The 18,675-nt window shown below is 35.4% G+C and overlaps 1 protein-coding gene across 4 annotated transcripts in view; it reads left to right on the top strand.

The window, feature by feature from the left end:
- Positions 1–226: 226 nt before the first annotated feature.
- Positions 227–18,675, top strand: part of LOC123537897 (uncharacterized) — a 48,335-nt gene continuing 29,886 nt past the window's right edge. For all 4 annotated transcript variants that reach the window (XM_053530321.1, XM_053530322.1, XM_053530324.1 and 1 more), the window contains exon 1: positions 227–382. In XM_053530321.1, coding sequence (XP_053386296.1) covers positions 295–382 — 88 coding nt within the window. In that variant the 5' untranslated portion in view covers positions 227–294. The remainder of the gene's footprint in view (positions 383–18,675) is intronic.

Raw genomic sequence — 18,675 nt, 5'->3', positions numbered from 1 at the left:
CAGGCTAGATCTATGTCATATATTCTTACTATGCCTGGAAGTCTTTTTCCGGTTTTACTTTTACACTTCTTTGCATCCTGTCCATGAAGTTCGGTTCAGCTCACGGTTTTGTTTGTCAGCGTCATTGTTGCGAAAGTTGCTTTTGACTTCTTCAAAGGGGTGAATTTATCCACATAACCCGTGCCGCCACTGCTAATCTGGGTCACGTGATAGTGCCTATATATAAGGGGCTTGTCGACCGGAAATCTTTGAATGATACGAGTTTAAAAAGTCGGGTACGCATTCAATCTGAAAATGTCTTGCATGAGTTTCTTGAGTCGTGCTGTCCGTTTTCTTTGTTGTGGCTTAGTGCCTTCTACACAGGAAGAGCTTACGGACCTCAGTAAGTTTGATATGGTTTCTTTTTTTCAGCTGCCAGAAATCTCTTAAAATTTTTACCCCTACACCCCACCCACCTGTAACGATGTTCCCGCCCAAAGTGGTCAGCCCATTGCCACCTTCTGACAAGTTAAAGCATGAAAAATGAAGATGTGGTGTTGGTGTTGGTGAAAGGACGTGAATTTTATCGCTCTTAAATTTTTAATAACTTTTTAACGTTTATGTTTTATTGTGGTGGTAAGAGTATCGGTTGAAACAATAGTAATAATTATCAAGAACCGGTGTGAGGAGATTGTGTATCTATTCCCGGCTGTTTTTTAGTAGAAAAACTGGTGAAATTAATTTCCTTTGTTGGCGGAGCGCGGCAGCCATATTGAATGCGCTTCTTCCATAAACTGAGCTGTATAAAGTGTGTATCGCGACACGTGTACTGTGGTGATTCGGGTGGTGGACTTAATATAACTGTGATTCTGGTGGTGGAATTTAACGCAATCATCTACGAACCCTGTTTGGTTCCCCTATGTAGGGGGGAGAAGATAAACAAGAAACAAGAAACATGGCAAAAGTTCCTTCTACTACTAAGGGCACATCTATATAAATATATAATGATCATCTTGTAAAATTTTGGTTGCAGTGCCGATTTCAATATTGCTCAATCATATAAGATTGTAACCTCGTTTTGTACAACAGTGTAAAATGCATAGAATATTGAACTTTCTGTATTGCACTGTATATGTAAAATTTGAATAAAAAATTTTTTTGTTGAAATGTCTGTTTTATACTGCCAATAAATGTCAAGTAGGTATTTCCGCTATTCGATTTCCGCTAGTTATCAGGTCCCAGAAAAGTCACAAATTAGCTATACAGTGTGTATAGCAGTTCCGAATCTCCTAACAGAAAACGTTCAATATGTCAAACAGAATTGTGTCCTTTGAGGTTTAGTGTTCATGTGGCAAAATTAAGATGAAAAAATAAAAGGTATAATTTCATTTCTGGGATTACTAGTTTGGTCACAGGGTACATATTAATTTTCGTCGAAAATTTGCAAATAATTGCCTTCTAAAGAAAAATATACAGAATTATGAAAAATAAGCCAATAAACATTTCAAAACATAGCCATGACTATTTATTTCCATTTGCAAAAAGTTATTTTGAAAATAAGAAAGCCTTCAATTTTATATGAGGTCATTTCCAACCGTAATCAGTTGAGTAGTTCCGAATCACTTTTAACAGCATTTATCTCTCCTGCAAGAACAATAAAACACGCAACTTCTCAAAAGTTTGTGGTATTATTCGTGTTACTAAGGGACATTCAACTGACAAAACATTTACATTTTATTGGCAATATGTGAAGATAAAATTGAAGTGATTCGGAACTGCTTTAGATTCGGAATACCTTGACACACTGTATAGCTAAATCTAGCTATATATAGCTATAAAACCAATAACAATAATGCAAAATATGTCAAAATCAAATGCAAAATGGTCATAATTGCATCCAAATGGTTTACAAGAAGAAAAACAATAATACAAAATTAAGGTCTTTGTAGTCACATTTTCAATAAATGCAGCAGTACTTTGCGATAAATCATTACTGAAGTTTTCACTTGTGATAATCATCGTAGTATAAGACAAATTTATAAAAGACTTCAAATCATTACTGAAGTTTTCACTTGTGATAATCATCGTAGTATAAGACAAATTTATAAAAGACTTCAAATCATTACTAAAGTTTTCACTTGTGATAATCATCGTAGTATAAGACAAATTTATAAAAGACTTATCGCAGAAATTCGCAACATATACGGAACCTAAAACTGCATAGATCTCCATTCTTTGTGATTGTCTTTGTCTCATAAACCATTTGAATGGGAAAATAACTATTTTATATTTGATATTGACATATTTTGAACAATTTTTATTGGTTTTATAGCTATTTCTAGCTATATATAGCTAGATTTAGCTATATAGCTAATTTGTGGCTTTGCTGGGACCTGGTTATTATTATGCCCCCCTTTGAAAAAGGAGGGGTATATTGTTTTGCAGATGTCGGTCGGTCGGTCGGTCGGTCGGAATGTAGACCTATCCGTTTCCGGATGATAACTCAAGAACGCTTGGGCCTAGGATCATGAAAGTTGATAGGGAGGTTGGTCATCACCTGCAGATGACCCCTATTGATTTTGAGGTCTGTATGTCAAAGGTCAAGGTCACAGTGACCCTGAATAGTAAAACGGTTTCCGGATGATAACTCAAGAACGCTTGGGCCTAGGATCATGAAAGTTGATAGGGAGGTTGGTAATGACCAGCAGATGACCCCTATTGATTTTGAGGTCAGTATGTTAAAGGTCAAGGTCACAGTGACCAGGAACAGTAAAACAGTTTCCGGATGATAACTCAAGAACGCTTAGGCCTAGGGTCACAAAAGTTGATAGGGAGGTTGGTCATGACCAGCAGGTGACCCCTATTGATTTTGAGGTCAGTATGTCAAAGGTCAAGGTCACAGTGACCAGGAACAGTAAAATGGTTTCCAGGCAATAACTCAAGAACGCTTGGGCTTAGTGTCAGGAAAATTGATAGTTAGGTTGGCCATGACCAGCAGATGACCCCTATTGATTTTGAGGTCATTAGGTCAAAGGTCAAGGTCACATTGGCCAGGAACAGTTGAATGGTTTCTGATCTTCTTGTCCAAAACCATAGGGCCTAGGGCTTTGATATTTGGTATGTAGCAAAATCTAGTGGTCCTCTACCAAGATTGTTCAGATTATTTCCCTGGGGTCAAATATGGCCCCACCCCTAGGGTCACATGGTTTATATAGACTTATATAGGAAAAAAATTTGAAAAACCTCTTGTCCAAAACCACAGGGCCTAGGGCTTTGATATTTTGTATATGACATCATCTAGTGATCCTCTACTAAGATTATTCAAATTATTCCCCTAGGGTCAAATATGGCTCCGCCCTGGTTGTCACATGGTTTACATATATAGGGAAAAACTTTGAAAATCTTCTTGTCCAAACCGCAAAGTCTATGGCTTTGGTATTTTGTAATGTAGCATCATTTAGTGGTTCTCTACCAAGTTTGTTCAAGTTATCCCTCTCGGGTCAAATATGGCCCTGCCCCAGAGGTCAAATGGTTCATATAGACTTATATAGGGAAAAACTTAGAATCTTCATGTCCATAACTTACATCATTCAAATTTGGACCACATGTATAGTTTAGAGTGGCAAGATGAACCTTGACATGCGTTGACCTTGATCTTGACCTAGTGACCTACTTTCACATTTCTGTACCTACAGCCTTCAAATTTGGACCACATGCATAGGTTTGTGTACTGAAAAAAACTTTGACCTTGTTATTGACCTAGTGACCTACTTTCACATTTTTGAAGGTACAGGTTTCAAATTTGGACCACATGCATAGTTTTTTGTTCCAAAATAAAATTTGACCTTGATTTTGACCTAGTGACCTAGTTTCACATTTCTCAAGCTACAGCCTTCAAATTTGAACCACAAGCGTACTTTTGTGTACTGAAATGAACTTTGATCTTGAGATTGACCTAGTGACCTACTTTCACATTTCTGAAGGTACAGGCTTCAAATTTTGACCACTTGCATAGTTTTATGTTCCGAAATAAAATTTGACCTTGATTTTGACCTAGTGACCTACTTTCACATTTCTCAAGCTACAGCCTTCAAATTTGAACCACATGCATAGTTTTGTGTACCGAAATGAACTTTGATCTTAAGATTGACCTAGTGACCTATTTTCACATTTTTGAAGGTACAGGCTTCAAATTTGGACTGCATGCATATTTTTGTGTTCTGAATTGAAATTTTACATTGATTTTTATCTATTACCTAATTTCACATTTCTCAAGCTACAGCCTCCAAATTTGAAGCACATGCATAGTTCTGTTTACCGAAATGAACTTTACCTTGAAATTGATCTAGTGACCTGCTTTCACATTTCTCAAGCCACCGCTTTCAAATTTGGACCACATACACATTGTTTTGTACCTAAATGAAATTTGACTTTGATTTTGACCTTGAGCTAGTCTTGAAATTTGGAACATTCAAAAATGGCTCAGTGGATGGCACCAAGATCAATCTGTAATCTCTTGTTAGGTTAATAGGTTAAAGGTCAAGGTCAGATTAAACCAGAATGGTAGTACTTTTGTTTACAGTAAGCATATAATTTCTGTTCCTTGTGCAATTACTAAATGCATCAAGGGGGGCATTTCGTGTTCGACGAGCTCTTGTTTAACATAAATTGTTAAATCCAACAACAAATTAAATCTGTTACCACTTCCAGTTGAGTGAATACGGCGATAAGACATTGACCCCGTCAATCTGTTATGATTCGTGAAGGTCGCAATGTGGTTTGTTTTCACATATTAAACATGCATTTGAAGATAACGATAATATTTAGTTGTTTACGTGTAAATTTACTGACATAATTATGTCTATCTGTTTGTACATATGTTATGTTCTTCAAGAATGTAGGAAATAAAAGAATCAGTCAACCATCCTCTGGTTTAGTAATATGTAATCCATGGACTTGTTCAGTCAGAGTCACCTCAATTAGGAAAGAATAGTTTTAACGTCAGTTGACTGGCCAGCTTGTAATGACAACAGCTTTCGATATCAGTAGGTCAGTCAAGTGTGACTTGCCAAACTATTATGTTCTCAAGAGAAGGAACAATAAGCAGGTCGGAGTCATGCACTGGGTATATCAATAGTTCTCCTGCCAAGTTCTGGATGTGGCAGGGTCGATGTTGCTAGTGATCTAGTTCAGAGTTTGTGATTGAATTTTATTTAAGCAAATTTTGTCTTGCAAAATATGACGTACCATGAGCAGGAAGGTCTAATACGGGGGAGTACACACTCTGTATAAATCAATACATTTATCTGTATTATGCTGTCATTCATACCTGTAAATAGCGGTTAGTTAGCGGTTGATATTTTGTTTCCGCCACTATCGATTAGTGTGTAATTAGCATATTACCTCATCAGGTCTAGGAAAGTGGTATATTTACAGATTATCTGTAAATTTACAAATAATCTATATATTTACAGATTTTTCGATCTGTAAATTTACAGATTGAGTGTATGAAAACTGATGAAATTGCATTTATTCCCGAAACCGCAGCTTGAAATTAATTGGTTTATTTACAGTATGCATAAATTAACGTCATTTGTGAGTTTCGGCCATTTTTATTGACAGAGTTATTGGCATTTTCAAAAAAATCAATGTCAACGGAAATGACTGAAAGTTACAATTGGCCTTTATTTATGCGTACCATAAGTAAATCAATTAATTTCAAGCTGCGATTTTGAGTCCAAGTACAGTCCCTGGCTTGAGGAATTTGCTTTTTCCGCGTTACCACTGGCACAAATATTTACCCTGAGTGGAAAATCGCGATGATTTTTCTCATTGAATCACTACTGAAGACTGTGATAAATCGCAATGATTTTGTAAGACCCCGTGATCTATTATAGATAAAGTGTCCATGGCGACTCGCAATGAAAAATCTCAGCGGGTCGCGCTGAATTGTGATGGATCGCGGCGAATCACTGGCAGTCACCGCGAAATCCAGGTAAGGCTGGCTACGGGGCATATTTATACACTTAACGAATGATTTTATGAATAATTTGCAACTGCGATTTTTGCAAATGACTAAAAAGCTAATGAATGTATCTTAAAGTTTATAAAATTTTACTTTTATCAAGTACACTTTTAATAACTTAAATTCAATAATATTCAAAATGATAATTTTACATTAATCATGAAAATCATGTTGACTATAATAGGAATTAAAATAAAGCGGTGCCGTTAATTCAGATCTAGTTTATTTCCTTATAATTAGTTAGCTACTATACTTGGTATATAAAAGTAGTATTTTATTTATTTTCATATAAGTATACAGAACGGACTATGATGTGAATTAAACAAATCACATAAAAGTTATTCAGTAGTTTTTCTGGACTTAAGGACGTATGCTAGAATTTGGTGCGAAAATTTTCCCAATAACAGAATTTCTTCAAACTTTGGATATTGAAGGACAATCATCTAAGAAACAAAAAAATGCAAAAAAAATCATAGGTCACCGGTATCGAAAAAGAGTTATCTGCCCTTGAAAACGGCATTTCCCCCAAAAATGACGTTTTCAAGGGCAGATAACTCTTTTTCGATACCGGTGACCTATGATTTTTATTGCATATTTTTGTTTCTTAGATGATTGTCCTTCAATATCCAAAGTTTAAAGAAATTCTGTTATTGGGAAAATTTTCGCCCATCTCATATACAAGGAATTCTAGCATACGCCTTTAACATTTAATAGATTCTTATGTATACTAATTTAACCAATATCAAATATAGATTAATTAAATACTATATCAAGCTTAATTTGAACACAATTTAATCTTTACACTGGTAACATATATGATCCAGTTTATAAAATATATAGCATATAAATCATTATTGTTGATGATAATTAAAAAAGAAACATACTTCAAATGTTTAACAAATATAACATAAGGAAAAAAATGTGCATTTCATACCACGTGTAACATTTTCCTTAAACCTGATCAGATATCGGCAAAAGTTGTCAATTAACCCCTTATCTATTGACACGCGTTAAAACAACATTGAAATATATCACGTCACTGCAGTGGAAGCTGTAAAATATATTGCAGGGATGCAGGAAAAAACGTGCATCCCCACGGCTCATAAAAGTGTCTGCGCTAGGGTCGAATCGTTGGGAAGCGTGGACTTTGAAAAATCCGCAAGCCAGGGGCTGTATGATTTTAGCAGTTTGCAAACATGGATCTGTAAATTTATAGATCGAAAAATCTGTAAATTTGTAGATTATCTGTAAATTTACAGATAATCTGTAAATATACCACTTTCCTAGACCTGCTCATGTTAATAATGGAGCTATAACACTTTTTGTTGAAAGTGTTTACCAGTCACATGTTAAGTGGCGATAAATAGATGATTAAAGATTGATCTAAAGGGATTCTGAAGGAAACACAGCATTCGACTGCATGTGGTGATATGCTTAATTATCACAAATTAACTCGAGCTCACTTCCCTGAAGAAATATTTTACCACGTAACTTCAAACCTTTATCAAAGGACCGATTTTTGTTGGATTTAATAAATAAAATGGAAAAAACAAAGAAAGCTGACACTTTTTTAATCTTGTAGAGCCATAATTATAATTATTGTTTATAATGTCAGATTTTTACATACAAAAACAATCATTCTTCTTGAACGCAGAGAATGTTTCAAACGAAATTGTTTAAACTCCAAAAATTAGTTAAATAAATTTAATCTTAAAACTGATGTGTGAAGAATACAAATGCTTTCCCAGATTTTCACTGAAAGGAAGAGTTAACTGTAAGGCATAAGTGTTTGAGTAATAGCAGAATAACCTACGGCATACGCTTCGATTGGACAACAGCATAAAATAAGATAAATGCCGCATTCCAGTCCCTGTATCAGTTGTTCCAGCAATGAGGCAAAGAAATATAAAAAAAACACAGAATGGCAACTGGCTGTAATCTCACGTGGTCTTGTGTCATAGCATGAATCGGCATTTTTTAGTAAGAACAAACATCGAGTATGGAGTTACAATTTGTACCTTTAAAACTACATTTAAAATAGGAGAGATCATGTTTGTAAACAAACCGACGCTTTTCCGGGCATGCGCACGACGCTGGTGGGCAAAACAAACAACAACGGATGACCTTTTGTTGACCCGTAAAAGAATCGATCCATTATCTGATGAAATTAATCTGTCAGATTATGCAAAAAAGTTACCCCTGGCGGCAAGACAGAGATTACTTTATGATTTCGGTCAGAGCATGCTTCCAGAACCATTGCTTAAATTTATTTGTAGAATACTTGTACAATTTATTATGTTGACTCGCCAGTGCTAATGGTGTATTGATTTTCTGCGCCCCAGCGGTGTTTACATAAATAAATCAGGTGCGCGTGATGTCACGGCGATCTCTCCTATACATGTTAGCTTCTAAAACAACATTAGTTTAATGTGAAATAGTCTTTAAGACACAAAGTACACCTTTCTTGCCATCAAAAGAAGCGTGTTTATACTGTGATAATTAATATACCCATGAATAATTGATTTCGCATACAAAATGGCACATGGAGAAAGCCTCACTTCCCTCATTCAGTTATCCCGGGATGTTGGTGAGATTTGCTCTATATACCTTCCAAATTGCCAGTCTATTTGTTTTTATAGCTCTTTCTGTGAGGATCAAAAATGCCGATTTAGCTTTAAGACAGTTTGATTTAGTATGATCCAGGTTTGGACATACTCCAATTAGTATGACCCTGGTTGAGAATTAGCTTAAAGCTATTTCATTTTGTATGACCCAGGGTCAGACAATTTCAATTAGTATGATACTAAATCGAATTAGTGCAACCCTGAATTAAGATAAATCTATTTAGCTCTAAGACAATTCGAATTAGTATGACCGTGGGTCGGACATACTTACAATTAGTATGACCCTGGGTCGGACATACTTACAATTAGTATGACCCTGGGTCGGACGTATTCCAATTAGTTCTAATTAAGACAATTTCAAATTAGTATGACCCGCAATTACAGCAGCCATCCTTAGTACAACCCTGGGTCAGATATATTCTAATAAGCTTTAAGACAATTCCGATTTAGTACGACCCTCAGTTACAGCATCCATCTTTAGTACGACCCAGGGTTGGACATATTCCAATTAGTATGACCCTTGGTCGTACTAAATTGAAATAACTTAAAGGTCCATTACAAAGGGAAAGTGAGTTGGCAATTTTTTAGCTCGACTATTTGAAGAATAAGTAGAGCTATCCTACTCACCAAGGCGTCGGCGTCGGCGTCACACCTTGGTTAAGTTTTTCGTACCAGTCCACATTTTGACAAAGTCTTTTGAGATAAAGCTTTGAAACTTTCAACACTTCTTTACATTCATCATGGCCAGTTATAGGCAAGAGCACGTAACTCCATCAAGGATTTTGGCTGAATTATGGCCCCTTTTGACTTAGAAATCATGGTTAAGTTTTTCGTACCAGTTCATATTTTGACAAAGTCTTTTAAGATAAAGCTTTGAAACTTTCAACACATGTTTACCATCATCATGGCCAGTTATAGGCAAGAGCACATAACTCCATCAAGGATTTTGGCTGAATTATGGCCCCTTTTGACTTAGAAATCATGGTTAAGTTTTTCGTACCAGTTCATATTTTGACAAAGTCTTTTGAGATAAAGCTTTGAAACTTTCAACACTTGTTTACCATCATCATGGCCAGTTATAGGCAAGAGTACATAACTCCATCAGGGATTTTGGCTGAATTATGGCCCCTTTTGACTTAGAAATCTTGGTTAATATTTCGTACCAGTTCATATTTTGACAAAGTCTTTTGAGATAAAGCTTTGAAACTTTCAACACCTGTTTACCATCACCATGTCCAGTTATAGGCAAGAGTACATAACTCCATCAAGGATTTTGGCTGAATTATGGCCCCTTTTGACTTAAAAATCTTGGTTAAGTTTTTCGTACCAGTTTATATTTTTTGTAAAGTGTTTGACATATGGCTTTGAAACTTTTATCACTTGTTTAGTATAATAGTCTCTATCTGTAGGAAAGAGAAAATAACTCTGTCATCTATTTTGGCTGAATTATGGCCCTTTTTGGACTTCGAAATTAGTTCTGTTTTCATACAAGTCCATGTTTTGTCAAAACTATTTGACATATGGCTTTTAAACTTTGAACACTTGTTTATCATTATGATTTCCATCTGTAGGCAAGAGTACATAACTATTTTGACTGAATTATGGCCGTTTTTGGACTTTGAAATTGGCTCATATATTGCCATTTAGTGCAAGACTTATCGAAATCATAGTAATACAGGAACATTGTTTGTCTAATCTATTTATTTCTTTTGTCTGAATATCCGTGGAAATATTTTGACCCCATTCTTAAATCAATTCTTCGAATAGTCGAGCGCGCTGTCATTAGACAGCTCTTGTTTTCATAGCCAGTGCATAGACTTCTGCAAGACACTAAATAATGAAGATTGGCAGGTCAAAATTAACAGAAGGTCTTTGGAACTCAAAGAAATGTATGTGTATTATGTTGAAATTTCAATGAATGGACAGAATGACCCCCCAGGTCTTTTTAACTTTCTTCATACTTCATAGAAAAATAATTGTACCTATACTGCGATTTATTTCGAATTTCTACATACCAACTTTCATTTTCCAATAAAATGAAATAGTTTCTGTGCTTTTTAAAAGAAATTAAAATGTTCACTTTCCTTAGTATTGGACCTTTAAAAGACATATTATTTAGTTTCAAGACAATTGAATTAGTATGACTCTAGGATCATACTAAATACCAAAATGTACGAAATTCACTGACCAATGAAGTCAGGTGTTACATTTTCTTGTACATAATCGTCTATATTTAGATGCCACCTTAGGTAACATGAAATAAAATCTTGAAAACAGTTATCATAAAATGACGATTTCAAGTTTTTTTGATCGTGTGAGGAATATAGTATATGGTGTACTTTTAATACGCATACACAAAATGGTGTAATTGATCAATCTATTGAGTATTCGCAAATGAGGCTTAATTAGCTGCTTTAAAACATTAATGCGCATACCCGGTATGTACCATGTTCCAAGCTTATCAGATGGCCAGTTATCTGATCCTTAAGGTAGTTCTGCATGTTTGGATCAAAATTTTTTCTACAATGTAGAATTTGATTAAACTCTGATTTTTATGCCCCCAGCATCTACTGATGCGGGAGGCATATAGTGATCGTCCTGTCCGTCCGTTCGTTCGTCCGTCCATACAAGGTTAACCAAATGGGACCGTTTCATCTAGCATCAATACCCCTTACTAGAATGACTTGATACTAATGCAAATGTAACCTGTGACCACTCCCCATCTTCAGACATCACCTGACCTCAGTTTGACCTTGACCTCATTTTGGGCTTAGGTTGCTTTATATGGGCCATCTCTTGGTTAACCAAATGGGACTGTTTCGTCTAGCAAGAATACCGCTTACAAGAATGGATTGATTCTAATACAGATGTAACCTGTGACCATTCCTCATCTTCAAACATCACCTGACCTCAGTTTGACCTTGACCTTGACCTCATTTTGGACTTAGGTTGCTTTATATAGGCCATCTCTTGGTTAACCAAATGGGACCGTTTCGTCAAGCATTTATACCGCTTACAAGAATAAATTGATACTAATACAGTTGTAACCTGTGACCATTCCTCATCTTCAAACAGCACCTGACCTAATTTTGACCTTGACCTCGTTTTGGACTTTGGTTGCTTTGTATCGACAAGGATGCCACTGGGGGCATCAAGCGTTTATTGAACGCAGCTTCTTGTTCAAAACTTCAGACTATACCTAGAAAATTCAGCAAATAAAAAAGATAGAGCCGTGTGCTTGATTTTTTGCTAGACTGATTTGAAAAATTTGAAACTCACACAATATTTCATAATGGGAGTCTATGGGAAAATCATAACTTTCATAACATTTTCGAGAATAGAAATTTTTCTACAATGTAGATTTTGATGAAACTTCTCACAGTTCTAAATAAACACATGGTCTATAATTTGGTGAGATAAAATGTATAGGTCCATGTGCTTATTTTTTAGATATTTGACCAAGATTAAAGTGAACCGGACATTTCACGCTAGTTTCAAGACATTTTTTTTAAATTTTTAATGTGTCATATGTTTTAATATCATATTTAGACTTTAGAAATATAGCAATAGTGCCATTGTAATAAATTTACTCACAGGTTTTGATTAAATCATAAAATTATTTTCATTTCCATATGCTGAATTCAGGCTTTATTCAACATTTTCCGGATAAATGACGTAACACCATCAATTCCGGTTTATCAAACGTGCAGAACTACCTTAATTGGACGTCATGCTGACAACAAGCCTGAAATTTCCAAATCAAAATTGATTCTCCAGCTGTAGACCCTTGTCCTCGAACTGGAGAGGTTAAATGACTTTTAAAAGCCAGTATCTGAAGAGAAAGTGTATATAGCCATGTACCTGATCACTGCAACAATTACTATAAAGATTATTATCATTGGTTGCAAAAATGGAAAAATGTTACACAAGCAAGATCAGATGAATAGCATGGAATACAAATACAATAAAAATTATAGATAATAAAAACAACGTTTGTTATAATACACTGAAAAGAAAAAAATGCATTATTTACTTACTTAGTTTGATGTCTTTTCATTACTCTAGAATATAGTGGTATTACATCTTTCATTCTTTTTGAAATTGAATTGAAGAAAAAAACTTTATTTCATCATTTTTGTCAGTTTGAAATCTGGTTTTATATTTGTTATGCAATGACCTGGGGTCTTCCTCCACAATCAAAGCTGGACAGTTCGACCTATGATTGTGTCGGTGCAACATTAAACTCATCAAAAAAAAAAAAGAATTCTGTGGTTATGCGGCCAAATTTTATTACCTCAATTATAAAACAATTGCATGTATTTTATGCTTATCACTGATTTTATCAGTAAACAAGAGGGCCATGAAGGCCCTGTATCGCTCACCTGACCTATTGACCTAAAGCTCATCAAGATTAACATTCTGACCAAGTTTCATTAAGTTTAAACATCTAATGTTGTTAGTTAAACCTCAAGTTTGTGATATATACCATGTATACAGTAAGCGGGCACAATTTAATTTAAGCCACAAGAAAAGATACTCAATTGTTTGTGCAAGATGGTGAATTTAGCAAATACCCAATTTCTTCTGAAAAGGCTTGGTAAAGATATTATTTTACCCATAGCACATTTTCAGATTACAGGTATCACTATGTCACACTCAATGCAGTCATACCTATTATTAGTAACAAACACACGTGGCAGAGAGATTTTCGGACAGTAGAATTCTATAGCATTAATTACTGTAAGGATTGCATTTGCACATTCTTATCTCTCAGTAAACGATGTACCTGGCCAGTGTTGCAAAATTTGTTTATATTTAAGGCACTAGTATGCATATTAACTGAGATGGTTGAATATTTGGAGCATTTTGTTCATATCTTTTAATATAATCATAAATGGAATATACATGTAATAACTGATCATGTATACATATTTATGAGACTTATTCTTTGTAAAAGAAATGCTTATAAAATGTCTTAATAATTGGTGAAATGGGCAGTTAAAATAAGAACATCTGCATGATTTATATATATACGATAGTATAACTTGAAAAAATAATGGGTTGTAATTTTATAGCCCATTTTAAGCTACATAATGAATGTACCTAGTAAAGGTGCTGGACCAACTTTTAAACTATTATTTTCCACGATGTTATTAGATGATATTTGTTAATGATAATAAATGGATTGCATTTTGTTACAATCTCTACTTTTGTTTAAGACGGAAAATTAAGTTTAAATTTTTGAGTCGGCTAAAGGCTGAAAGCCTTTTGATGAGTCCTTGCTATCCAACGATTCTTAAACAGAAAAAATAATGTGTAAAACAATATTCAACCATCACATAACATTCATTGAGTCTATATAAATAACACCATCTCTCTGAATGTTTGTCCGAATCATAAAACCACAAACCTGGGTTTTATCAGGTCATTCTAAAAATAGACACAGGGGCTGATTAGAGAATGTGCTATACCCAATTCCGACAAAAAGTGATGGGTAGATACCCAGTTGCACCAAAAGCTTAACTGGAGCTCTGATGATATATAGGTCTAGTTCAAATCTGGGTCATGTGGGGTCAGAAACTAGGTCACCTGGTCAAATCAAAGGAAGAGCTAGTTAACTCTGATTTGTATTTTTGACCAAATTTGATTTTATACTTAAATTTTTTTAACAAACTTTGTTTTCTGGACATAACTTTGGTACTACTGTTAAATTATTAATATTCGTGGGGGACTAATTTTCGTGGATTTCGTGGTTGAGTCAATCTACGAAATTTAATTCCAACGAACAAGTAAAATTCCCATTCATTTTATGTTCAAAAGTTGATATCGACGAATTCGTATCCCCACGAAATTGCCATTTTGACCAAAACCACGAAATTTCATGCCCACGAAATTAAATGATTTTACAGTATATAAGATAATGACTTGAAACTCAAAATATTATCTTTACCATCATCATCTACATTTGTTGTAACAATCATAATAACTCTAATTTGTGTATTTGATGGAATTATGCCCCTTGGTGTATCTTCCTTTACAGACATTTATTCATTTTACTGTCAAATCCCCGAAAAGTGGAGCGCACTGTCTTACGGACAGCTCTTGTTTACATGCTTGTTATGCCCCCGGCATCTACTGATGCGGAGGCATATAGTGATCGTCCTGTCCGTCCGTCCGTCCGTACGAGGTTAACCAAATGGGACCGTTTCGTCTAGCATCAATACCCCTTGCTTGAATGACTTGATACTAATGAAGATGTAACCTGTGAACATTCCTCATCTTCAGACATCACCTGACCTCAGTTTGACCTTGACCTTGACCTCATTTTGGACTTGGGTTGCTTTATATGGGCCATCCCTTGGTTAACCAAATAGGACCGTTTCGTCTAGCATGAATACCCCTTGCTAGAATGACTTGATACTAATGCAGATGTAACCTGTGAACATTCCTCATCTTCAAACATCACCTTACCTCAGTTTGATCTTGACCTTGACCTCATTTTGGACTTTGGTTGCTTTATATGGGACATCTCTTGGACCGTTCCGTCTAGCATTAATACCACTTACAAGAATGAATTGATACTAATACAGATGTAACCTGTGACCATTCCTCATCTTCAAACATCACCTGACCTCAGTTTGACCTTGACCTCGTTTTGAACTTAGGTTGCTTCGTATCGACAAGGATGCCACTGGGGGCATCAAGCGTTTATTGAATGCAGCTCCTTGTATTTTAATTTGTAGTACCAGATATTTTTGTTCAGTGCTGGATTTTTTCTTTCACTTTAAATGCAGCCGGAGATCAATATCCAGATGTGTTCACCTGTTCACAGCAATAGCCCGCCTGCTTAGCTCAGTAGGTAGAGCGTTGGTCTACGGATCGCGGGGTCGTGAGTTCGATCCTCGGGCGGGGCGTATGTTCTCCGTGACTATTTGATAAACGACATTGTGTCTGAAATCATTAGTCCTCCACCTCTGATTCATGTGGGGAAGTTGGCAGTTACTTGCGGAGAACAGGTTAGTACTGGTACAGAATCCAGGACCACTGGTCAGGTTAACTGCCCGCCGTTACATGACTGAAATACTGTTGAAAAACGGCGTAAAACCCAAAACAAACAATCAAATGTTCACAGCAATATGTGTTCTCCCATAAGATGTCATCCAGTATCTGCGACACTACATCGTCACTAACAGATAACTCCCTTTGTTGAACTGCAAAATATCCCACTTGTGCTGCAGCAGTGTTTTTTTGCGACCTCTTTTATCCCCTCTTAAATCTTATTGGCGTGAAAAATTGTTTAAAAAGCGTCCAAATAAATAGCAACCTGCTCTGTGGTGAGGTATAAGCAGTCACTTGTCTTGTAGCGTTATCGTCTTGTACCTGTTCTATAATAAGGAAAATGTGATACGCAGGCGATTTTTTATGAATTGGGTATTAGGAATTCTAATTGCGTTTCAGTACGCACACTGTATGAATTCAGTTGGGTTGTCTGCAACTTTAATTGCGTAAATAAGCAAATATGCAGCTTATCTGGAGCTCTGGATCATCAAAATCAACATTCTGACATAGTTTCATTAAGATATACAGGTAGTCATAAGTGTGGCCTCTACAATGTTAACTAGCTTTTCCTTTGATTTGACCTGGAGACCCAGGGTTTTCCCTAGGATTTTTCATTTGGGGGACATGATATCCCACATGTTTGCATTTTAGGGGGACATTCACATGATTTTGGGGGACATTTTAAATATTGATTATTGTTTGAGAACTGTAACTGTATCCTGACATCATGTGTTCTCGACATACAAGTCATGTATTCTCGAGCTATTATGGAAACGGCCAGTATATTTTTGCATGCAACATAGTCCTCACAAGTAAATACACAAGAGTGTAAACATTGTGTCTGCTGTTTTAAAAATGAAAAAATAAACAGTTTACCTCGAGTCATAGCAAGACAGTTTCAGTCTGATTTCAAATTATGTAATTAAGTCAGAAATTCATAATGTAACTTTTAACATGGTTTAAAAATTGGTATTTATCCATAAATCTTCCATCAAACATCATTACTGCTATCAAAAATTCTACATCGGAAGTCAATCAAAATAAACCATGATGACATCAATCTGCCTGATTTCAACTGTAAGAGATGTGGACTGCGTAAAGTAGCAATAGGCATTATCTGAAAGTACTGAAACACATATTTATTTTCTAAGATATAAATCAGGGCTATCTGTAAAGGAAATATTTTAGAGGAAAAGTGCTAACTTTTAAAAGAAGTTCAGTCTATAGCCTTTAGATATTGATATGGGTAGGTTTTGAAAAATCTGTAGCAATTTGGGGTTTTCGAATTATTTCAAATGTCAGATAAGTTGCTGGGCAACCATATCATTTGTGCATACCCATTGTTTTAGTTTAGAAATATTAAGAAAATAATGAAAAATGCTATTTTTATAAAACAGGTGATATTTCAGAATTATATACTTTTTGCAATGACACAGTTTCACAACAGTGATTTTAACAGAAATGGTAAAAATATCAGTTTCTAAATATAGCTCGGGAATATATGACAGGTGCTTCCTGGAACTAAAAAGTAGGTCACTGATAAAATGTGCTACTATGAACTCAACGAAAATAAAAACGTGTATTTTTTTAAAGCAGGATAATCAGAACGGGGTAAAATTTTGAAGAAATGGTAATTTGAAAGATGAATTTATCTTATTTATTTTTTAAATATACCTGTTTTTGTTAGACTGTCGAGAACACATGATGCCAGGATAGTTTTGCCCTGTATTGTGTAACAACAAAATACGGAATAAAAACAGTGAAAGTCAATTCATGTTCTTTATTTATCATGTTTAGCTCGACTATTTGAAGAATAGGGGAGCTATCCTACTCGCCCCGGCATCGGTGTTAGCTTGAGCGTCACACAAATGTTAAAGTTTGCGTACCACCCCAAATATTTTCAAAGTCCATTGCGATATTGCTTTCATATTTTGCATACTTGTTAACCATTTTGACCCCAGTCTGTAAACAGGAGCAGACAATTCTATCAAGCATTTTGTCTGAATTATCGCCCCTTTTCGACTTAGAATATGTTTATTGTAATGTTAAAGTTTGCGTACCTCTCCAAATATTTTCAAAGTCCATTGAGATATTGCTTTCATATTTTGCATACTTGTTTACCATCTTGACCCCAGTCTGTAAACAGGAGCAGACAACTCTATCAAGCATTTTGACTGAATTATCGCCCCTTTTCGACTAAGAATATGCGTATTGTAATGTTAAAGTTTGCGTACCACCCCAAATATTTTCAAAGTCCATTTAGATATTGCTTTCATATTTTGCATACTTGTTTACCATCATGACCCCAGTCTGTAAAAAGGAGGAGGCAACTCTATCAAGCATTTTGACTGAATTATGGCCCCTTTTCGACTTAGAATAAATGTTAAAGTTTGCATATGGCCCCAAATATTTTCAAAGTCCATTGAGATATTGCTTTCATATTTTGCATACTTGTTTACCATCATAACCCCAGTGTGTAAAAAGGAGCAGGCAACTCTATCAAGCATTTTGACTGAATTATCGCCCCTTTCCGACTTAGAATCAATGTTAAAGTTTGTGTACCACCCAAATATTTTCAAAGTCCATTGAGATATAATTGCTTTCATATTTTGCATACTTGTTTACCATCATGACCCCAGTCGGTTAAAAGGAGCAGGCAACTCTGTCAAGCATTTTGACTGAATTATGACCCCTTTTCGACTTAGAATAAATGTTAAAGTTTGCGTACCACCCCAAATATTTTTTCAAAGTCCATTGAGATACATGTATTGCTTTCATATTTTGCATACTTGTTTACCATCATAACCCCAGTCTGTAAAAAGGAGGAGGCAGCTCTATCAAGCATTTTGACTGATTATGTTAAAATTTTACTCATTGCTTATATTATACTATCAAGCACTGAGAATAGTCGAGCGCGCTGTCCACTGACAGCTCTTGTTATTTTTATGTGACTATGGCTCATGTCTCATGGGTTTCCCTATTAGTTTC

Source organism: Mercenaria mercenaria, chromosome 18 (genome assembly GCF_021730395.1).
Source record: "Mercenaria mercenaria strain notata chromosome 18, MADL_Memer_1, whole genome shotgun sequence".
Lineage (NCBI taxonomy): Eukaryota > Metazoa > Mollusca > Bivalvia > Venerida > Veneridae > Mercenaria > Mercenaria mercenaria.
This window is presented reverse-complemented; position numbering and strand designations above follow the sequence as displayed.